The 24,192-nt window shown below is 40.3% G+C and overlaps 2 protein-coding genes across 6 annotated transcripts in view; both read left to right on the top strand.

Annotated features, from left to right (window-relative positions):
- The first annotated feature begins 267 nt into the window (after window positions 1-267).
- Window positions 268-20,582, top strand: CEP76 (centrosomal protein 76). Of its 2 annotated transcripts, none has more exons than XM_020791742.3 (12): window positions 268-539; window positions 1,805-1,960; window positions 3,046-3,127; window positions 3,603-3,827; window positions 4,565-4,750; window positions 7,074-7,171; window positions 9,826-9,954; window positions 11,464-11,655; window positions 11,873-12,039; window positions 14,204-14,537; window positions 16,323-16,540; window positions 20,045-20,582. In XM_020791742.3, exons 1-12 carry the CDS (start codon window positions 477-479, stop codon window positions 20,181-20,183), a joined length of 1,989 nt encoding a protein of 662 aa, XP_020647401.3. In that variant the 5' UTR covers window positions 268-476; the 3' UTR covers window positions 20,184-20,582. The 2 variants fall into 2 exon arrangements, with proteins under 2 accessions (XP_020647401.3, XP_020647402.3); XM_020791743.3 differs by having other exon boundaries at window positions 16,378-16,540.
- A 2,474-nt stretch (window positions 20,583-23,056) lies between these two features.
- SPIRE1 (spire type actin nucleation factor 1) overlaps window positions 23,057-24,192 on the top strand; it is a 113,095-nt gene continuing 111,959 nt past the window's right edge. For all 4 annotated transcript variants that reach the window (XM_072998786.2, XM_072998788.2, XM_072998787.2 and 1 more), the window contains exon 1: window positions 23,057-23,634. In XM_072998786.2, the coding sequence (XP_072854887.2) occupies window positions 23,289-23,634 (346 nt within the window). In that variant the 5' untranslated portion in view covers window positions 23,057-23,288. The remainder of the gene's footprint in view (window positions 23,635-24,192) is intronic.

The following is a 24,192-nucleotide window of genomic DNA, read 5'->3' on the forward strand; positions in this document are numbered from 1 at the left end:
CTCTTGCCAGCAGCGGCGTGTGTGTAACTCATTGCCTGTCGCCCTCTGCCCTTTCAGCTACCGGTTTTAATTGAAAGCTGGTCGAGACACGCAGAGAAGTCCCGGCAGGCAAAACGAATAGGTCGAGAAATTTGCTGAAGGGGGGTTTAGGTGAAATGACGAGAGCGGAGTCTCTGAGGTCCGCTCAGGCGACCACCTGGGACAGCTTGCCCGCGGGGCTATTTTGAACCGCGGTTGGCTTCGATTAGGAGGCCGCCGCCTGTTGTTGGCGGGGCGTCAGATGCTGGTTGGTTGAAAGCCGAGCCAATGGGGGCTCGGCAAAAGTCGAGCGGGGGCTCAGGCGGGTGAGTGAGCGGGAGGGGAGCCGGGTGCGGTGGGGGGGGCAGTCTGTCTCGCTCCTCCAGGGTCTCCTTTGGATTAACGCAGCAGCCTCGGGTTTCCCACGTCCCTTAAGAACCTGTGCTGGCTGCTGAGCCATGGCGTTGCCGCTGGAGAAAGCGTCTGAATTGAAGCAGCTCATTCACCAGCAGCTGACCAAGGTGAGAAAAGATTTTTCCCATGACACAGGAAGCGGGAAAGTTTTTACTGTCCCTTTTCAACTCCCGCATTATGCCTCTGAGTGTTACCTGCGACCATGCCGAAGCAGAGTGGAGAGAGATGTCAAAACAGGCTGCAGAGAGAGCTTGAGGTTGTGTGGAAGTTAAATGTTATTGCAACATTCTTTCTTGTTTGTTCTTAATGATGCAGAAAATCCTTCCTTCCAGTGAAATATACTGATTTCTTAAGCAAAGCAATAAATTAGAGCGAGTTAAAGCTTTCCTAAGAATGCTTTTGTTTTTACAGGAGCAAAAGTTAAACAAAGCTAGAATGTAGGTATAGAATATGACTGAATAAGGGCAAGATTCAGTATTTTTGTTATTTATAAATAGGAAAAAAAGCAGCTGTGTAATCCAGAGTTCTGGGCTGATTGATACAATTATCGATCACAAAGAAAGTTGGGATTGGGAAGGGAGTAGACAGTCCAAAAATTGGACCAGACCTGATATGTTTGGTACAAGCATATATCAGGAAACAGAACTGCTGGATGATATGATCTGAACACATTTATTGCAGTGCATGTCATCCACAAAACAGGGATTCCCAAAAGATGGGATGAATCAAGAGGACCTGAAAATGAGTTCAAAGTAGCTCATGCATGCAATTCTGAGCTGTCATAATTGGACCTGGCAATAGCGTTTCACAAAAAATATATATCTTCATTTGTCAAAAACAGTGCTGAACCATTACAAAGAACTCCGTTTGTGTAATACATATCAACAGAGATGTGATATAAAATATAATAAGTCTAAAATAGATCTTTAGCTACATATGGTTTTCCAGAAAACACATTAATAACATTTTCTGAAGGGATAACAAGAGTAAACTTGCTGTTTTTAGTCAGAGCTGGTTTTCCAATTACTGTAATGTCTATGTTGATATATCATTATTATTTTTTACTTGAAAAGAAAATCTATAAAAATACAAGTTACTTAAGAATTTGTTTGATGAAAAACCATCATTACATATTTTGTCATAAGGAAGTAGCTAAAATTGCATATTCACAATCGTAAAAAGCTCTTCCCCACTGTGCAAACACATTTATGTCCAATTGACGCAGTTAGACACACTTTAGTTCTACCAAGGAAGAAGACATAGGTATTTGTAGGATTTAAAAGAGGGGACTTTGGTAATCATCTCATTAAATATTGGGCAAAACATCATTCAGACTTGTACCTAGCATGTTAACAGAAACATTTCTATATAGATGGATGTTCATAGCAGGATTCGAGAAGTTCTTGCTGAAACAATACATGAAGAACTGGCACCTCAACATCAGCAGCTATCTGAAGAAGATCTGATGAAAGCCCTGATACGGAGAGGAATAATTGATGATGTTATGAAAGAACTCAGCTTTGTAAAAGTGAGTATAATTTTAAACCTTTTTCTGGACTCATGCCAGATACCTATGGCATAATGTAAATACAGATATCTTACAAAATCATTTACAAATAGTTTCATGTCAAACATTCAATATTATGCATAACCAAGAGCTGAGTGTGAAAGAGGAGAGCGCAAAAAATGTCCTGAAGTTCAACATAAAAAAAAAAAAAAAAAAAAGATCTTGGCCACTGGTCCCATCACCTCCTGGCAAATAGAAGGGGAAGATAGGGAGGCAGTGACAGATCTCACTTTCTTGGGCTCCACGATCACTGCAGATGGTGACAGCAGCCACGAAATTAAAAGACGCCTGCTTCTTGGGCGGAAAGCAATGACAAACCTAGACAGCATCTTAAAAAGCAGAGACATCACCTTGCTGACAAAAGTCAGAATAGTCAAAGCTATGGTTTTTCAGTAGCGATATATAGAAGTGAGAACTGGACCATAAAGAAGGCTGACCCCCGAAGAATTGATGCTTTTGAACTGTGGTGCTGGAGGAGACTCTTGAGAGTCCCCTGGACTGCAAAGAACAAACCTATCCATTTTGAAGGAAATCAACCCTGAGTGCTCACTGGAAGGACAGATCCTGAAGCTGAGGCTCCAATACTTTGGCCATCTCATGAGAAGAGAAGACTCTCTGGAAAGGACCCTAATGTTGGGAAAGGGTGAGGACAAGAGGAGAAGGGGATGACATAGGATGAGATGGTTGGACAGAGTCATCGAAGTGACCATCAATTTTACCCAACTCCAGGAGGCAATGATAGACAGGAGGGCTTGGCGTGCTCTGGTCCATGGGGTCACAAAGAGTCGGATATGACTTAATAACTAAACAGCAACAACCATATTTGAGGCACAGATTTAGTACATATGAAGATTAGCTAGGGCACCCAACTATCCTTTAATCTCCATTGCATGATCTTTTGTTTCTGTCTTTTAGTTTGTGAAAGTGTTGTTTTGAGAGATGTTTCCGGATAGCAGAATGTGCTTCTTGGAATAAACAAACTTGGAACAGATTGTAAGAAAATCTGACATGAAAGTGTACTTAATAAGATATCAATTTAATTCTAGGATATCAATGAGAGGGAAATGTCTTCAACTCCAAAACCCTCTACGCATTTCATTGACAGACAGACAGCTGTGTTGAAAAAAAGTACGTTGTAATACTTGATTTTTTGGTTTGTGTTTCTAAAAGCATGTACTATATAGCCATTTGTCACTAAGATTGTTTTATGCACTAGCTGATCTTACCCCTCTACCCAAACTTCCTTTTTTCCGCCTATGTTTTGGATGTCTTTTAGTAGAGAATGTTGACTTTCTTCCACTATACTATATGTATTCCTAGTGAAGTATTTTTTAACCAATAATATTGTAATATAGGGGTGGTGTGGAAATGTGTGGCCATTCCATTAAATGGAGAGAAAATTCTTTTCTTCTTTGTACGTTGTGAAGATTCTTATTGGACAAGACCCCTAAACATTTGTAACAAAAATTAAATGAACATTAAAACAAATACTCGTTAAATTATCTGTTTTGGATGGTTTATGCCTCCAAAGAGTTTGTTGGTACTAAATAAATTTCTGACAAACTATTTACAGATCTTTCTTATTTATTGTCACACTTTGCAGCAAATATTGACCCAACAAGAAGGTACCTTTATCTTCAGGTTTTGGGTGGAAAGGCTTTTCTGGAACATCTGCAGGAACCTGAGCCTTTGCCTGGTCAAATATGTTCTACCTTCACTCTCTGTTTACATTTTCGAAATCAGCGTTTCCGTTCTAAGCCTGTCCCATGTGCATGTGAACCAGATTTCAGTGATGGCTTTCTTCTTGAAGTACATAAGGATACTTTAGGTAAGGAATCTGTATTACAGGAACAAATAACACTGGACTCCTTCCTATTCAGGAAGATTCAAGCATATGATCTATGTAGTCTCATTAAAGTACACCAACTTTTATTGTATTTAAACAAAAATATTATTGCTTTTCAAAGGGCAATATGAAGTCAGTCCTTAGCTGTGGCAAAGTCATAGCAGCAGTGTGAAAGGAAACACTGTGGTTTTTTTTTTTGCCTGGCTTGGTAATAGAATAGTCCAGGAGAAGAGGCCTTGTTTAAAAGACAACCACAAATTCATTGCAGAGGGTTGGGGATGATTGACATTTCTAAGGAACAATGTATAGAGGACAGAGAATAAGAATGAGCACCTATTTACCCACTTGCAGAGGTTTGTAGCATAGCCCAAGGTTTTAAAAATATTTGGATGCAGTGGTTTGATGTGGAAGTGGATCAAAATGGAATAAGGAAATAACATTTCCCCTCTGGCTGTTTTCCACTGAAAATCCCCACCATCAATGCCCTTGCTTTATTTCATGAACATTATTTTCTCTTACTGGCTTGTATTTCTCCCCCCCCCCCCCAGCCCGATTCAAATGACACAAATGACATGGTAATATCTCTTCATGAAGTGACCTGTTGTAAAAACTTTCTATAATTTTTGAGCCAATTTCTACAGATGCATAATGGTAATATTTTTGGGAAATGCTTTTATCTGGAGTTTCTACTTAACTTTAATTTCATGTGGTGTTGACAGGTGAAGGAAGCAAAATGCTGGATGCAACTACTATGCTGTCAATATGTGATCCAGTGCATATTGTCTTGATCAAAACAGACACATCTGGTGAAACCACATTAGTAGCATCCTATTTCTTAGAGTGGCGATCTGTCCTTTGTGCAGAGAACAGAGTAACAAATGTGGCTGTTGAACTTCTGGGCGTCGGTAAGTTTCAGACAGTGAGGGAGGGAAGATGATGGGAAAAGTAAAAATTAGACATGGACATTTCGTATTTGTATCACTGGGGATACAAATAGAAAGCATGGCTCCACAGGTGCCACGGAGGTCCATTTGCTTCCCCCAGAACCAGCCAGTCCATTCACTGGTCACTGCATGGCATGTGCGTTCATCGTCGTCAGCATCACACCAATTACGGAAGTAGCCCAGCCGGTGCTTCCCCACCTCTCTGTACAGTTTATTGCTCAACAACTGAGCAGGGAGACTGTTCATCCCACCTCCGCGCCAGAGTAGTCAGTTGGGTGGGGGGGACAGAGAAACGCTAGCTGGGCTACTTCCGTGATTGGTGCAATGATGATGGACACATATGCCATGTGGCGACCAGTAAGTGTACCAGCAGGTTCTGGGGGATGCAGTGGACCTTCAAGGCACCTGTGGTACCGCATTTCATATTCATATCCCCAGGGATATGAATTCGAAGTGTCCATGTCTAATAAAAATTGAAAGTAGGTTTTTTAAAGAAGTACTTTGCTTTATTTCAGCAGTAAAATGTACTCATTCAAGAAGAAGCAGAATATCACCGTGGGAACACTGCTTTGTCTTTACCAGCAGGCCAGAAAAAAATTCTGGTTCCTTCTAGGGCAGGGGTTGTCAACCCCCGGTCCGCAGCCTGGTGCTGGTCTGTGCCGCTCTCACACGGGGGCATGCTGTGCTCGCATGGGGGCGTGTTGTGCTCACGATGGGTGTGCTGTGCTCACAAGTGGCGTGTCACGCTCATGCTCACGAGCGCAACACACCTCCCGTGCGAGCATGACACATCCACCGCTCGCGTGGGAGCATGACACATACACCCCCCTGCACATGGCGCTCACTCCCCCCAGCGGGTCCACAGCCCCAAAAAGGTTGGGGACCACTGTTCTAGAGGATATTTCTGACATTGTATCTTGAAATAATGCTGCTTCCTCACCACTTAGAATTGACAGCGAAATGGCATAAAAATGTTGAAAATTTCTGAAGAATTACTGTCAAAATGCCTCAATGTCCCTTTAAAATAATTTTAAAGCAACTAGGAACTGTTACTTTTTGTGCCAAAAATAATTATATAACTACTCATTACATTGGTTTTTAAATAGCGACATAATGGCTAAATTCCTGTTTTGCAGTTAAACAAATAGTGTAATGTTTGGAAGTGAACTGACATAAGTTAAGACATTATTTTTTGCATACCTGGTGATTTTAGTTGGCATTCAACAAATAATGGCTACAAAAATTACTTCTGGCAGTTTGTGTCTAAAAGTTATGCTGTTTGCATAACTGAGCAACAGGTTTTTAGCCAGTTTTTACAAAACAGGTTATAAGTAACTGTTACTTCTACTAGTTACTTCCAGGCTTTTACAGCAGAATACAACTTCAAAAACGAAGCTTTTCACCTTATTTTTAATCTGCCTGTTATATATACAGTGGTGCCTCGCTTAACGAGCGCCTCATTTAACGAGAAATCCGCATAGCGACGGATTTTTTGTGATCGTTTTTGCGATCGCATAACGATGTTTCTAATGGTAAAAATTGCTTTGTGATGATCAGCAAGCTGTTTCGCTTACCAATTTTCGCGTAGCGATGTTTTAAAAACAGCTGATCGGCGGTTCCAAAATGGCAGCCGGAAAAAATGGCTGCCCGCTGTGTTTTCGTGCCAATTCCTTGCATACCGGGCAGCTAAAATGGCGGCCATATGGAGGATTTTCGCTTAAAGGTGAGTTTTAAGCCCAACGGGGTTTAATGCATTCCTATGAGCTTTTTTTTCGCATAGCGACGAATCCGGATAGCGACGATTTTTCCGGAACGGATTATCATCGCTATGCGGGGCACCACTGTATAGTAAAACAATGTTTAGCATTTGGGGTTTCTCTCCCCCCGCTTCACTCCCTTCTTTTTCTTTCATTATATTGTAGTAGCCCATTTTGACGTAATGGCCAGAATTCAGTTAAGCGGATTCCACCTCCACAGCAGGAATGATGTAATCCCTGACAGCAGATTGCTGCCAATTAAGGAGTTCCGTTTTCAGGGCAGAATAAGAAAAAGGAAGTTTTTAATCAGCGGCAGTCTGCTGCTTATGACGTTGTGGTGCTGCATAACAGGATTTTAATTAATGCCGTTTCAATTCTTAAAAAGAGATATTACAACAAAGAATGTCTATTTTCTAGACTTGATTTAGTTGTAGGTAATATGTATCCATATTGTATGTCTTTTTGTGCACCAGATTTATTAATATGTCTGCTTGTTTTCTTATCAAGCCATATCTTTTTGTCGAAAGGTACAGAATCAAAGGTTTCTGTTGGAGTACTTAATATCAAACTTGAAATATACCCAAAGCTAAATAAGACGCTTTCTCAGGAAATAGTCAGTACTCAAGTAAGTCCTACATATGCTTTTAAACAAGCTAACATTTTAAAATAGCCTTCCTATTAATGCAATTTTGACTGATATAATGTTATTCCAAATCATTGAATATTTCTGTTGGCAAAATCCTGTTGTATAACTTTGCACTGGCATAAATCACATTGGGACATAGTAATTCATGCAATTTTTTTTAAGTTTCCTATCTCCCTTCTGGCTCAGCTTCTGAGCCTCCCTAGAGCTCCCATATGCCCTGGAGAAGCTTTTGGCAGCCTTGGGATTGGGGGAGACTTAGGAATAGGAAGCTTTTGCCCTCCAGATATGGAGGGCTAAATCCATCTAATTTGGCAGTACCCTGATCCAATTTATGCCAGTGCAGAGCTATACAATAAGGTTTTGCCCAATCTGTGTTGTTACAATCTTGTAAAAAAAATCTAGCAATATATTACAATCTCCTTCTTGACTAATCATGACTTATAGTGTCATGGTACAGTGACTGTGAAAAATGGAACAGGGAGGCACTGCTATGGTTCAAGCACACACTTGTTCAGTTTCAAGAGTTAAAATAGCAAAAATGTGTGTGTTTTAAACAAGGTAACATATTGATTATGTAAGATTAGGTAAGAGATTGATTTTTGTTCACATTTTCCCTACTAAAATGCCATCTTAATTTTCTGGGGGAGTTAATACCATACTGTGGTACTGTGTATTAATTCCTTTTCACCATTGCTGTCTTAAGATGTGCTTGATACCATTGTTTAGATGAAAAGGTGAAAACTCAGCCCTTGTTGGTTACTGTTTTCTGTTCTGGAGAGATTCAGCTTGAATGTGATGTATAGCTTTCTGAGAAGGAAATGGGCTGAAATCCTGTTGCACTTGACAGAGCATAGAGTTACACCAGCAGAAGTTCATACGGAGTTATGCCCAGGCAATTCAAATTTTAGTCTTGATTGTGCACTTAGATGTACAATTGCGCCTTCAGAACTGTTTGCTGGATTATGACTTCTGCCTTGCTGCAGATTTCACCACTGCTTGTGCAACTTCAGGTTATGCAAGCATATAGCTATGCAACAGGATTTTGGCAGTGTATGTTTTAGACTGATACTTGTATTTATTCTTTTGATATCTGAGATTGGCATAAGAAGGCAGTTTCCTTGAGCAATGAGCAGGCTCAAGGTTGACTCAGCCTTCTATCCTTCCGAGGTCGGTAAAATGAGTACCCAGCTCGCGGGGGGGGGGCAATGTGTAGCCTGCATAATTAAATTGTAAACCGCCCAGAGAGTGCTTGAAGCGCTATGGGGCGGTATATAAGCAGCACGCTTTGCTTTGCTTTTGCTTTGCATGTGTATACACACTTTGAGCAGTTTATATAAATGCATACATAGTTCTACATGCTGCTATTAAATTATTACAAACCTTTTTTATAGCCTATGGTTTCCTATATCAGCAAGCCCCATAAAGCACCGTTTTCTATCCTTTAGAAATATATTGTTGCCATCCACAAAGAGAGAACACCTTGTGTAGGTGGGATGGAGTGCTAACATTGCAGACTTCTTGTCTTCCCCTGTTGTGCCATGCTTTTGCCTAGAATCAGATCCTTTTTTGAGTTAAACCCAATGTTAAGTAACTAGAGTTCTGCTTAAAGGGTGGAAATTTTTCTTTTCCCTCCCACATGTCCTCCAAATCTGTTCTGGAGACTCTCCACAATCTTCCAGAGCAGAGAGGTTGGGTGAATGGGAAAGAGGGAACTAGATATGCCAGCAATGTCTGCTTATAAAACTAAAGTGTTGAACATATTCCTTCAGCTGCACTTTGCACGCATGGCAATCCTGCCCCTTTCCTGTGTTTATAAATATGAAAAGGTTTCCTGTGACTATAGACAAGTAGGGTTGAACTGCTCTCCTATCCCCAATGTCATGTGGCTCCTTCCTTCTCTGTTGTCCATATATTAAGTGTAAATATTTGGAGGCCAAAAGTCTAAAGTGCCTAAATCTATGCAAAAATGAGGAGAAATCCATTCAGTGCTCCCTTGTTAATATTTATCCCCAAGGATGCATATATGGCATGCATCCTTTCACAGAAATATTGGAGAGGTTCTGAGCAACAAGACACCTACACATATGCATATGTGATGGAGAGTGTATCTCTTAAAATCTGTGATGACAAAGTTTTCAGGAATATAAGATAAATCCTATTGATTAGTTATGTGGGCAGAAATACAGTGGTGTAAATTGGAGCTGCTAGTTAGCAAGTTGCTACTTGTATTCTTTATAAGTAACATGAATTGGGATACAAAGGGATATATGTAACAACTCAAATAAATAGTACCAAACTGCTGCATAAAAGAAGTCAAAAAACCAAGTAGAGGTTTAAAGAGATAGAAAGTGATTTAGATAATTCTATCACACAGTGACAAAATTTAATCAGTTAGGTCGACAGAAAATACTCTACAACACAAATAACATTTGACAAAGCACTTCAGAAAGACGTTAGTAATAAAATTATGTCATGTTTATCTTAATTAAATCCCAGGTTCTGTATCTACACTGGAAACTAGATTAATTTATTTAGTAGATAATATATGATGTTAATTATCTGTTTTATTGATTACATTTGTAATTTTTAAAATGAGCAATATCTCACAATATAATATGTTTTTTTAATTGTAGCTTGCTTTAGAACGTCAGAAAACTACAGAAAAGGAACGTTTGTTTCTTGTTTATGCTAAACAGTGGTGGAGAGAATATCTACAGATCAGAACTTCACACAACACAAGACTGGTGAAAATTTTTGCACAGGTTATGTCCATTTGACATCTTCTGCCATTTTATTCTAGTTATAATTTGTGAACAGAAATCTACACAGTTCCAAATACATTGATTTTTTTTGTATGTCTCTATAAAATTAATAGGTTGGAACTGGAATGTTTAATTAATATGCTTCCCTACTATTGTTGTTTAGCTTTATTTCTACATATTTGTCAGCTGTTTCTGTGCCTTCACACTAACTGCCTATGATCCATACAATAGGACCACTGTATCAATGGGATCAGTACCCACGGTTTCACTTATCTGCTGTCTGGTATTTTCTTTTAATTGGTTTTTTTAAAAATCCAGACACATTCCCAAGGTATATTACCAGGATTGGCAGCTAGATCGAACCAGAGACCATGCTATATACAGCCTTAATGGAAATGCACTCATGGCCCAATTTGCTGAGGAAAGCAGCTTCCAGTGAAATGGAGAAGCCACATATGTGGGGGTGGGGAGGGGGGCAGGCAGCAGTTGCTGGTTTCAAGAAAGCCTCTTTTGTGAGCAGGAGGACAGAAACATAGTCCTTTCCCAAGTCAGGGTTCCCTGTCTCAACCATGCACAGACAGCAAAGATGCTATTTCTGGCATCTGCAGGTGAGGAGGCTTGGAACCTATCCCCTGTGAATACTGCAGGCCTATAGTTTAACTTTTACCTCACCTTTCTTCCTGTAGAGAGATTCAGTGTGACTTCATCATCATGTATTGTCAAGTCAATTCTGACTTGTGGCAACCCTTTTCAGGGTTTTCCAGGTACAGAATAGTCAGAAGTGGTTTACTGTTTTTTTTTTCCCCTGGGGCATCCTGGGACTATGCAGCTTGCCCAAGGCCACATAGGCTGGCTCTACTTTGCAGAAGGTACAGTGGGGAATCAAATTCCCAATCTATGGTTCTGCGGCCAGATATCTAAATCATTGAGCTATCCAGCCAGCCAGTGTGACTTAATATGACATAAAAATGCAAATATCAAAACAATTACCAATATTTTAAAAAAAAAATCATACTGTGAACAAAATGGGATAACTTGGAGCTTCTCATTGCAAGGGAAGAGCTAGAATTAAATTTAATATTGGGATATTTCAGAAAAAGAAATACTTGGACATGAGCTCTATTGTGAGGGAGCCGACAGCTCTTGCATCATCTTTAAATAAAAATTTTTAGATATTCTGAATAAGAACATAATATTTCTGGTTGTTTTATCAACATAAGCTTGAAATGGAGCTGAGTAGTATGTTGTGTAGTGGGCTTTGTCTGCCTCCTGAAAGGACAGGCCTGTCTCGTTTAACTTAAAAACTCAGTAAAATCTGATTCTGACCACAAATATTACTATTTTTCCAATTACTATAAAATTGAACACCTATACAACATTGCTTTTTATAGAGACAAAAATTCAGAAAAGAGCAGCTACACCATGAGTGCAGACAATTGCATCCTTAAGAGATGAAAAAGCATTGCTTTCTATTGAGCCTTACAACTATCTTTTCATATACATTTTCAGGATGAAAATGGGATAAACAGACCAGTATGTTCTTATGTCAAACCACTTCGAGCAGGCCGGCTGCTGGATACACCGAGGCAGGCTGCCAGATTTGTGAGTGTGCTTGGTTATGAAAGAGCTCCTGTCATTGGTGGAGGAAGCAGTAAGCAAGAACAATGGTGTACTCTTCTGGCCTTTCTGTGCAGAAACAAGGTATAAGCCTTTGGAGAAATTCCACTTTCTAAGTCTTTGGCTGAAATCCCGTTGCACTTCTATAAATTGCTGCATATTAAGGCAATGTCAGGGTGTACGCAACTTATACAAAATGTGACAAAGTCATGTGTACACCAAAATTGCCTCTAGATGTCATTCAAATCACTTTGTTTTCTGTATGAACTCGCATTATATATTTAATGTGTTCCCTTTTCAGGGTGACTGTGAAGATCATGCTAACCTTTTGTGCAGTCTTCTGCTAGGTTTTGGGTTGGAAGCTTTTGTTTGTGTAGGAACAAAAGGTAAAGGAGTTCCTCACACGTGGGTAATGACATATGGAATTGATGGAGTAACCACATTCTGGGAGAGTTTAACAGGCCACAGGTAGGTAAACAGATTGTAATGTAACATTATGGCAAATTCTAAGTGTTCAGAATTAAAATCAAGTCAAAGTGTAATGGCCGAAATCCTGTTCTTTGCATACACTAGCATAAGTACAGTGGCAAAAATCACAGCAGTGAATTGCTCCTAGATAAGGAGTTACACTGTGTAAAGCTGATGACAGCAGGATTTCAGCCAGTGTGTATGCACTTCATGTCAGTAAGCTGTTTCTTATAAACTTGTAGTTATGATTAAGGAACAATAGTTTTTGCTTTATTTGAGTGATATGTTAGTTTCCATTTAAATATTGCCAAGCTGTTAAGCAAGGTACCAACACTGTAAATATTGAAAATATAGCACCAATTAGTAATTTTTTTCTTAAAGGCAGTAGGGTAATTAGTGTGTCCACAATCTCCTAGCCATTACAGAGCCAAAGCACCATTTGTGAACAACACTGTCACAATTGCAAGGTTGACAATACTTAATTGAGTCCTTTTCCAAAATATGACCAGGAATTACTGAAGGCAGAGAATTAAGGCACTTCTGGGTATGAAAGCTGCATAGTTAAGAAAGCTGATAGAAAAAAAAATTTTTTTTTTGAAATGTGTTGCAGGAGAGCTTTGTAGATATCCTGGACTGCCAGAAAGATGAGCAAATGGGTCCAAGGTTAAGTCTGAATGATCTCTGGGCTAAAAAAATGTTGAAATTGAAGCTGTCCTACTTTGGGCACATCGTGAAAAAGTAGGATTCTCTGGAAAAGACAATAAAGCTGGGAAAGGTGGAAAGCAGAAGAAGAGGAAGATAAGATAGACTGGCTCCCTAAAGGAAGCCACAGGCTTGAGTTTACAAGAGCTGAACAGGGCAGTTGAGGACAGGTCATTTTGGAGATTTTCACATTCATAGGGCTGGTATAAGTCAGAGGTGATTTGACTACAGATAACAACAGTCTTTCTGACTCTATCTTGATAGTTCAGTAAGAATAATTATCACAGTTGGACTTAGACAGTTCATACAAAAACTGTCTGATAGGGTGAGTACACAGGCAATTGTCCCACTGTTTGGTCTATTGTGAGGACAGGCTTGTTCATTCCTTTCACTGACAATGAAACAACTTACGGTAAGTGTCAGCACAAACCTGCCCATTGCCAGTGTGTTCCTACCCACTCCTTTTTGTCAAAGGCTACGGGGAGGTTGTTTGTTTGTTTTGGTCTGTCAGTAATTTTGTTCACTTCCACCATGTATGATCAGTGGGATAACTGTTTCTCATATATCCACAAACACATCACGACCCTGTTTCCCCAAAAATAAGACAGGATCTTATATTAATTTTTGCTCCAAAAACGCATTAGGGCTTATTTTCAGGAGATGCTTTATTTGTTTTTCATGTACAGCAATCTACATTGATTCAAATACAGTCCTGTCATCTTCTTCTGGATGCTGCACAGTGGTGGAGGCCAGGGTTTTACTCAACTGGGGCTTATTTTTTGGGTAGGGAGCACCCTGAAAAATCATATTAGTGCTTATTTTCAGGTTAGGTCTTATTTTTAGGGAAACAGGGTATCAGTTGTTTCCCTTTTTATTTTATTATTGCATGTGAGTTGGTCAGTAATTGCTGCATCCCAAACTTCCCTATAGCCGTCACTTAACAGAATATAAGGAGCTGTTTTCAGTTTCTAGTAATAAGCAATCTCACTGTTGCAAACAAATTGGAAACTAATTCTCTGGTTGTCCAATTACCAATCTCCTTTTCAAATATTGATAAAAGGAGCTGTTTCTCAACAAAAACATCTGCTCTGTGATAGAAAATATGGTTGCTTGATAACCAATAGGCACAGTTACAAGATTGAGTACAGAGTGTATATGTTCTGGCCTGATGTGATACTGCATTAAGAAGTGGGACACATGGATTCAGGTTTTGCTCTTGTATGTAGTTAAATTTATCTGTTAAGCTAACTGGCTTAGAGTCCTGTTTCCAAGGGAGTGAAATATGTATTCCTCAGGCCCCCTCCCAACTTCTTAAATATAGCTACGTGCCTGGCAGTATTATAGTCTAGCTATGCCAGTTTCATCTGTACAAACTGAAAAGTAGACCAGAGTTTTTATTTGTGGGCTTTCAGTTTCAGCTAAAAAATAATTAATTTATTAATGCATATCTGTTAATCTACAGGTACATACATAATCAAGTTAAGCCTGATGACCCTCCAGTTGTTGAGCAACCAAAACCTTTGTATCCTTACCAAACAATAGGATGTATATTCAATCATCAGAAATTCTTGGCAAACTGTCAGCCTTCTGATGCTGTAGAAGTTTGTGCTTTTGACTTGCATGATGAATCCAAGTGGAAACCAATGAGCGGAGAAGCAATTAAATCAGTATGTTCTCCAGGGGCCACAACTGCACTGCCACCTTTTCCTCCTCTCTGTGCCTCTGCAGTAGATGCTGCTGGAGCAAGCAATGAACTGGAGTTACAACTTAGAATATTAGTAGTGGAACACAGAAAGGTATGTGTTATTATTTGTTGTCCTGTAACTCAGTTGTTTATCTTATTAAATGCAGAGATCTGAAGAATGTATGTTAAAAGTTATTAGTAAAGCAAAGTTGCACAGTTAAATCTCAACATTATCTAGCTGAAACGGTTGAGGGCCAGCTGAGTTTTGCTGACTTTCGACCAGCTTAAGCACTGCTGAATCCAAACTTATTTTAGTGAAGGGTTTCAGAAATTACCTTGGCTTGGGTTTGTGTTGGCACTATGGCTTTTCATGGCCTGGAGGATGTTTCAAGCTGGTATTACTCAGATTCTCCCCTGTCTTCCCTTTTTGGCTTTTCAGTCCATAGGTTTTTGCTAACAGAGTAGTTGCTGGCGGATCCCTCTGCCAGCAGGTCTCTTAAGATCAGACAATAGAACAGGATTCTGCTGGTATAACAACACTTCTGCCAGCAGAACAAACCTCTTCCTCTTCTCGACTCCCAATATCTAGCATGTCTGGATTATGACTGTACTACTGATGAGCCACACAGATCCTTTATCTTTATCTGCATATGTACAAGTGCTATTCATTGTATTGTCCATCCATTTTATAATATATTATATTATTAGTGATTCCTTCTTTCTTCTTCCACTTTTTTGAGAGGAAAGTGCTTTTCCCCTCCATTTTCTTTGCAAAAAGCTGCTTTCCCCCTAGCAAAACGTGGAGAGAGAAAGCAGCTTTTTGCAAAGAAAGTGGAGGGGGAAAGCAGCTTTTTTCAAAGAAATAAATTTTGTGTTAGAAAAGTGGGGGGTGTCTTATACATGAGGGTGTCTTATACATGGAAAAATGTGGTACTCCTTGTTACGCAAGGAGGTAACACTTTTTTGTGTAAAATTCAGTTGAGTTGGCATATATTACTTAAAGTTTGAACTCCAATCAAAGTTTGAAGGGAAAGCATTTGAAAATATTAAGAACTCTTACATTTTTCCTTTCATTTCTGAATAATTGATTTACTTTTCAAAGAACAAAAACTTATCCTTTGTAAGTTCTAATTTGACCCATCCCATCTCCTCACCCTCATCCCGGGTATTGGCATGTAGATTCTTAAAAATGTTTCAGTGTGCTGGAAAAAAGCTTGTGGTGAAGACCCTATATAGTAGTTATTGGGGTTAAAGTTACAAATTGGGAAATTACGTGTTTCACAAGAACAAGTCCCTGCATAAGATAGGTATTCTATTTAATAGAGGTTTAGTATATTCTACAGCATTCAGAGACATGTGGCAGGTTTCAAGGGTCAGATGCTTGCTTGTCTGTGTGTTCCACTTTGTTGCTAGCTTACTCCTGTTAGAATACATATGGGTGGGATGAGCAAATGAGAGTTATTAATGATGCAATATCTTTTGCCTTCTGTTTTGTCATCTGTTATTTTTATTCAACCTTGTTACTTTTTGAAAAAACAAAAGTTATAAGCTATACTGGACAGGTGAGTGGAAAAAGAAAAGGAACTTGCTGGAATAACCTGCAGGACTACAGATTTGTACAGATAGGAGAACACAGATGATGTTTTTACATACAGCCATTTCCTTGTTTCTGTACATAAATGTGCACCGGCAGTTATTTTACTAATGTACATAGAATGTAGAATTTAAGAAATTATGTTATATTGTTTTTGTGTTCTGGCTAACACATTTTTGTAATAACTGGTAGTTTCTGACTTAATGATAGTATTAATTTGTGAAATTTCATGACTGAGCATATTTCTGCTTCAAATCCATCCTAACTGCTGTCTATTCTTTATGTGGTTTATTTAACATATAGGATCTTGGACTTGCAACAGTCTGGGATGATCAGCTATCTTATCTTTTGTCACCAGCCTTGGCAGCCTATGAACTTGAACGTACCACAAGCATTTCTTCCGGAAATGATGAGTTCCAGGATGCTATTAGGAGAGCGGTACCTGATGGTCATACATTCAAAGGATTTCCCATCCACTTCATATACAGAAATGCAAGGAGATCATTTGCTGCATGTCTTCGGTAAAACTTTCCCCTTTTTTACAGTACACTAGGAACCCCCATATCTGCCGAGGATTTGTTCCAGGCCCCACCACAGATACTGAAAATGGCAGGTAACAGCGAACGCTAGATAGACAGATATTTTCACATGCATTACCAGAAAGGGCCACTAGAGTGTGCCAGAGACCATGCTATGTATTAGTCACTTACAAGTATTCATAGCATATCTCTCACTCCCTCTAGTGGTTGGTTCTGGTAATACCTGTGAAAATTGTATCTCCAAAATCTTTAGTTAACCCATTTGAAACCCTTGCCAATAGCTGCTACAGTGGTGCCTCGCACAACGAGCGCCCCGTAGAGCGATGAATTCGCTCTACGATTACGCTTTTGCGATCGCTAATGCGATCGCAGAGCGATGGCACCAATGGGCGAAAATCGCAGAGCGAAGGTCGGTAAGCGGTTCGCTTACCGACCTTCGCTTTGCGACCCGCCGATCAGCTGTTCCGCGGCTTCAAAATGGCCGCCGGAACAGCCGAAATGGCTGCGCGCAGCGTTTTTGCGCCCTCCCCTCGCTTACCAAGGGCGCGAAAACGCTGCGGCCAGCCATTTCAGCTGTTCCGGTGGCCATTTTGACGCCACGGAACAGCTGATCGCAGCCATTTTCGCGTAAAGCGAGGGGAGGGTGCGAAAATGGCTGCCAGCCATAGAGGAACATCGCACAATGGTGAGTATTCGGCCGAATTGGAACGCATTAAACGCTGTTTAATGCATTCCAATGGCTTTTTACTTTCTGCTGAGCGATGTTTCACACAGCGAGGGTTGATCCGGGACGGATTAACCTCGTTGTGCGAGGCACCACTGTATTTTCATTCCTAAAATTCAAAACTCGGTGATTTTGCAGACATGTTAAGTCATCTGTACATTTCTAGAAAGGTATACCCTTGGGTCTGCCACATGCCTTGGCAATGCTGAAAGAGAAGATTTCTTAATTTTGGGTTAGAATAGTGGGGGGATGTTTTATACATGGGGGCATCTTATACATGGAAAAATACAGTACTTTCAGACTGTGCATAAGTAAAACAGCGGGTATGGATCCTGTGCATATGGGGGCCTTACTGTATATTATTGCATATAATTTAAGCAACATTTAGTAAGGCTGGAAATAAGTTTACTAGTTGACAAAAAACAGAAATTACTGTTGCTGATTTGTGTGAAGTAACATTATATCAACTGCTGATTATAGTTTGTAACATTTATAGTCTTTGAATAACCCTTGTTGAGCATGGAGTGCTAATTTTAAGAAGTTATACTGGTAATAAATTGAAACCCTCTGAAATTGGCAAGATGATAGGCAATGGCAGGGTCAGGGGTCTGGAAACCAAGTCCTATGAGGAAAGACTAAAAAAAACTGGACATGTTTAGCCTTGAGGAAAGAAGACAGAGGGGTGATCTGCTCTCAATCATCCCAGAGTGGAGGACATGCAACAATGGGTTCAAGTTACAAGAAACCAGATTTCGATTGAATATCAGGAAAAATTTCCTAACTGTTAGAGCAGTAAGATAGTGGAACCAATTACCTCGAGAGGTAGGGAGTGCTCCAAGAATTGAGCCATTAAAGAAAAACTTAGACAATCACCTGGCAGATATCCTTTGATTTGTATTGCTGCTTCGAGCAGGGGTTGGACTTGATGGCCTTATAGGTCCCTTACAACTTCACTAGTCTATATCCTAGACCTAGGTGATAATCCTGCTGCTATTCAGTTATGGAGGGTCTCATGGTATCATATTTCTACATCCAGAAATAACTTTCCAGGCCCCCCTCTGGTAAATGTTATAATGTAACTCAGTCGGCCAGAAGCCTGGTCTTACTGCTTTCAGCTGATTATATGTCAGTGGCCAATAACTTGTTTACAGTTTCTACAAACTGAGCTTCAAACTGAGTTTAAAAATTAGTGAGAAGCTATGTTTGTTTTAATTATTCAGATATGATAGAAGTTTTAGCTAGACTGAAAAACGTCAGTGAGCAGCTGGTGAAAGTTGAGGATAGTTGAGATTTGAAAGGGGGGACAGGGAAGTCATGCTGTGAAGCTGTTGTGAAGCTTCAAGCAGACATCACAACCTAGCACCAGAAGATTGCAGACAAGGATTTGACCAGTGAAGACTCTAGCAAGTCCTTGAAACAGAATCATTCAGGAAACAAAAGCCAATATGAATAGCTGGAGGAGAAAGAAATTTGGTGTATAGCATTTATTCCTGATTTTAAAATATTGACTGGGGTGGAATTTGGTGAAATACAGTCTGAAGGGAAAGTTCTTCACAGGTTATTTAGGTGGGGAGAACACTTATTCTTGGGAATTTTATTAGAATATATTTATGTTCATCTTAACCTGTCATTTAAATAAGTATTATTCTTTTGCAAATAATTCCTATAATAAATGCAGTGGTTTTGTATAACTTAATGGTGTTCTACATCCCATGCTTGTTCCATAGTTGGTAGTTGTTGGGTTTCCAAAAAATATAAAGGGTTGATTTTTGGTGGCAGTGACTGAAGTTTTTGTATAGTTGAGATAGAAGTTTTATGTGGCAGAAGTTCAATGGAGTCACATTTCAGTAGGTTAGAAAGGGAACAGCAATGTAATAATCTAGGGTGTTTTTTTCAAATTTGTAGGAGCACTGAGATAACTTGTGGCTTTTCCACAACTTGTAAGAGAAAAGTAACATAAAAAATATGAATAGAGGACAGTATTTGAATAGATCAATATTATATTCATGAGTTGAGCTGTTAGAAACAACTGTTGTCAATGATTTGTACTATCCTTCCATTAAAATTTGTGATTACACTTAAAATGTTTATTTGAATGTTAAAGTATAAAGCCGTTAATTTTTACATATGTGTAAAAATGTGTAATTGGAAATTAACAAATGTTAATTCTGTAGTCTTCATGATTACTGTTATCTAATTCTAGATCTCAATCCATTTTGCTCATATGAAAACTATTGTTCTACATGAATTTAAGTCAACTGTCAAATATTGTAAAAAAAATACAGCTGTTGGCAAATAGGTTGCAAAGAACACACTGTGCTTGATATGGCTTCATCCATAGTAACAATAGTGTTAGGTTATTGTCACTTGACATGCCAAATGCCTGAAAAGAGACTACTATGGAGATGATTGTTAGCATCTGCTATCCTTTTTTTCAATGTGGATAGGCAATCAGTGACATATTAATAAAAAATGGATTTTTTATTTTAAAGTGTCATTTTTGTCCTTGAAATATGTGCACCCCTCACACCTTGTTAACAAGTAGATTTTTACCCAGGTGTGAAAATTTACTTGTAAGCAAAACATATATTAAACATGAACCTTTTTAGAGACTGAAAAGGTGCTTTAAAAATTAAAACACCGCTGTTTTGCCACTAGATTTCAGCATCTGTTATGTAAAGTTACTTTCCCATCCTTTAACAGAATAATTGAAAAACAGATTAACTGACAATGGTGATTCATGTTTTTGTTTCTTTAAATAGGTCTCCTTTCTGTGAGGAAATACTGTGTTGTAGAGGGGACCAAGTGCGACTTGCAGTTCGTGTTAGAGTGTTCACATATCCTGAATCTGCATGTGCTGTTTGGATCATGTTTGCTTGCAAATACCGTTCGGTAGTTTAAGATGTTCACAATTTTGGCTGAAATCTTCTGTAGATAAGCGGGAGTCCCACTGAAATCAGAGATTTCTGTGTGTATTTTTGATATCAGGCTTGCATTTTGCTCCTGAATGCATTTACTTGGAAGTAAATCCCATTGATCTTCAAGGAATGTATTACTGGGTATGCTTCAGATAATAGGTTTGTTGACCACAGTGTCTATATTAAGAGATACTACTAAAGTACTATTCTAGTAATGGTATGATTTTTGTCAAAGCTGTTGATGCAATAGTAATAGAGTGTCTGTGTAAAGTATGTGCTTCTGTGTATAAAATATCATGAGAAAAATATTGTACAAATATTTTATGTATATTTATGTATCAATAAAATATTTTTATTTTAATAAAAGCTTTATATATAAAGATTTCTAGAAGTTTAAACTAGCATTGACTCTTCCACATTTTACATTTCCAGACTGGATTTTTTTAAAAAAATAAACATTTTCAGTAGCAGTGACAGTATGATGCACTTTCTTTTGAAAAAAAATTTGCTTGAAAAACCTGTAGAACAACAAATAAAAAGTATAGAGGGAAATACCAGAGTGTGTGCTCCTAATCTTATAGCACACTTGCAGTGTGATTAATTGTTAACCAAGACAGACTGAACTGGTAGAAGCCATACATTATGCCCCCATAGGTGCAGCTGTGGACATGTAATACAGTACTTTATATTTACAAGTTCTATAGTACCAAGATACTCTAATAACTGAAGTTTGGTTGCGCACTATAGCTTTGGGTTTAGTCCAGATTTAGATGTGTGCACTTGGGAATGAAAGAAGAGTTCCCTGCACTTTTCTTTCCACAGAAATTCCTCCAGTGCCCTGAAAATTCTAGTCAAGGTCAGGACAACTTGCTGAATGTGGTGAGCCATAGTGATAGGACCTTTGAAAGGAACAGTTTATAAGCAGAGGTAGTGGTACATAGTAATTCGCTGTATGAACAAATTCTAGTGCATTTCTAGGAGCCTCAATAGAGATAGTAAACTGCATAATATGAATAACCCACCAGTAATTAATTGATTTAGAAGAGATTTTTTACCTTTCTGGTGGGAAATCATGGGCAGTAATGTGGTTTCTTCAGTAATGTCTACTGTAGCTGTTGCCCTTTGCAAATCCTAGGTAATTGCCAGAAATTGAAACTAGGATTTTTTGCATGCAGTTTGGGCTTGACCACTGAGCATTGAGGTTTTCCCCCCCAAAGTTAAAATTCTAAATGTTTGGAACAGTATCTAGAAAGCTACCGTGTTTCCCCAAAAATAAGACAGGATCTTATATTAATTTTTGCTCCAAAAAGCATTAGGGCATTTTCAGGGGATGTTTTATTTTATAGTCATGTCATCTTCTGGTTGCTGCACAATGCTGCACAATGGTGGAGGGTGGAGTTTCACTTAACTAGGGCTTATTTTGGGGTAGGGTTTATAATACGAGCATCCTGAAAAATCATACTAGGGCTTATTTTCAGGTTAGGGCTTATTTTCAGGGAAACGGTATACATATATGTACAAGTCAAAAGAGATCACATTCCTCCTATTAATTTAGAAATAACATACTGTGGCCAGCATAGCCATTTCCTTTCACCTGGCCAATGGCCAACCAGGCAGCTTTGGTGCTTAATATTTTCTCCCTTGCGGATGCCAGATACACATGGCTGAGTGTACAGTTACACTATGAAAATAAATCTGAAGATGGATCAATGTTTTTGAAGTTTGTTTAAACTCATGTGGTAGTCATGTAGTGGGTTTTTTTGTTTTGTTTGATGTGTGCATCCTCTTGGGAAAACATTTTAAACCTGTTTTTAAATTGTAGGATAGCAGTTGCGGGGTCTACAGTGGCTTTAAAAATCATTGTATTTGAGACTTTGTCCTGTGCCCACCTGCCCTCATGCTGGCTGCCTCTCACAGCCACTTGCCACTACTGGTGAGGTGTTTTTTTTTTTAAATTTAAAACATTTCTTTCAAACAGGAATACGCAGTGCTATGTGGATAGGAAAAAAACATAAAAACAGATTGGACTGCAAGGTTTCCCTGCAGCCTGTGAAGGGAGAGACACACACACAGCAGGAGTGGAAAAGGAGTGAGGGAAGAGCAGCTGGGGCTGGCCAGAGGGGGAAGGCACACCAGTAAGTGGCAAAGAGAAATTGAGGAGAAATTGACAAGCCTGCAGCTTTTAGGCAGGCAAAAGGAGGGAGCGCTTTCCTCCACCCAACCTCTCTCTCTCTCTCTCTCTCTCTCTCTCCTGGTTCTCTTTTGTGATTTTCCTAAAAACTAAATTCTACTCTGTGCTTTCCTTGTAGCACAAGCCAGTCCTGTTCTTCTCATCCCCTGCCCGCTTCGATTGCAAGCAAGAGTAATGAAGAGGAAGAGAGAGAGCAGAGAGATTCTGGCACAGGAAAGCACACAAAACAAAACTATTCAAAATAAATCAGGTTCACAATTGAATTAAAACCAACCTTTCCCAGCTGTTTTAAATACAGCACCTTGCTTTCTGAAGAAAAAAACAATAAAAATAAAATGCGTGCTAAGTTGTATGCTGTGTAAACAAATATTTTTCTAATTGAATTCAAGCCTGCGAAATTCTGTGTAAACCCAGGAGTACAGTATTTCAACGTGGGACCTAGTCTGAGCTGAGGTTTGTTATTTTTCCTCACGCTCCCCACCCCCCACTTCTTCTTGCTGCCCTTCTTTCCCACCGGCAGGAGGCAGTAGAGGCAAAGATAGCGGGGGAGGGGAGGGACGCCATTGCGTTGCTATGAGGTGACTCCCGCCCTTTATGCTCTCCTCCCTTCCATGGAATGACTGACTGGCTGGCTCCGTGGTCGCAGCGGCGGCTTCTTTGCCGGTGACTGAGGCGGCGTTGTTCGGGAGCTCACGCGCTCGGTTGCCTGAGGGCGGCGGCGGCGGAGGAGGAGGAGGGGAGGAGGAGGAGTAGTTGTTGTTTAGGGGAAGATGAAGGCGGCGGGCAAGGAGAAATCTTGGCGGCTGAGCTGAGGTGCGCCGCAAGCCGCGCAGAGCGGAGGAGGGCGAGGGCAGCCCCCCACACAGGCTTTTTTTCTCTCTCTCCCCTGCCGAAGGCATGGCTCAGGCAGGGGCGGCGGGAGGCGACGACGAGCCCTTGCCGGGCACTTCCATCGGCCGCGGAGGGGATGGAGGAGGATGCGGCGGAGGAGGAGAAGGAGGCCCGCCGCTGGGGATGCAGGACGCCCTATCGCTGGACGAGATCCTGAAGCTCTACAACCAGCCCATCAACGAGGAGCAGGCTTGGGCCGTTTGCTACCAGTGCTGTGGGTCTCTCCGCCACCGAAGCCGCCGCGGGGAGTCTCCGGCCCGAAGGGTGGAGAGCCCCGCCGACATCCGTATCTGGAAGGACGGAGCCGTCACCCTGCACGGCCACGACGGCGCTCCGGGCCCGCCGGGAGCAGGTAAAGTAAGCTGGTCCGGCAGGGCTCCCTGGCGAGCCCCCAGCCGGCCCCGTTCAGCCTCCGCTTGGGGGGGGGCTTGGGCCGGTTCCACGAGGAGCTGTTTGTCGTTTTCCCTCCGGGGGGTGGGATGAATCCTGCCTTAGGAGTGCGTCCTCAGCTCCCATCTCCGTCTTCCCCGCCATCATCTCTTCCTTCAGGGCTCTAGAGTTCATCTCTTCCCGGAAAGGCAGTGCAGATAGGGGAGATATGTTACTCTTCTTTCCCCTATTTATCTCTTCAGGTTTGTTTCTAATATAGATGAAAATCTATATTACCTTTAGCCTCAAGGTAATGGGATTTCCTTTCCTCCCTCCCCCCAACAGCACAAAAACACTGCTGTGCATCTTGTTCATATGCTCCTTTCCTCAGCTATTCCATTTATATAAAGAGCTTGTTGTTCGGCATCTTCTTGTGCTTCCTCCACTCTAAATATGGCATTTTTCCCTGTTGGCTTGAATGATAGAGGTCAAATGCTAATGAGAAAAATATTTTTCTGTCATCATCTGCTGCATTATGGCT

The sequence above is a fragment of the Pogona vitticeps genome, chromosome 4, assembly GCF_051106095.1.
Source record: "Pogona vitticeps strain Pit_001003342236 chromosome 4, PviZW2.1, whole genome shotgun sequence".
NCBI classification, from domain to species: domain Eukaryota; kingdom Metazoa; phylum Chordata; class Lepidosauria; order Squamata; family Agamidae; genus Pogona; species Pogona vitticeps.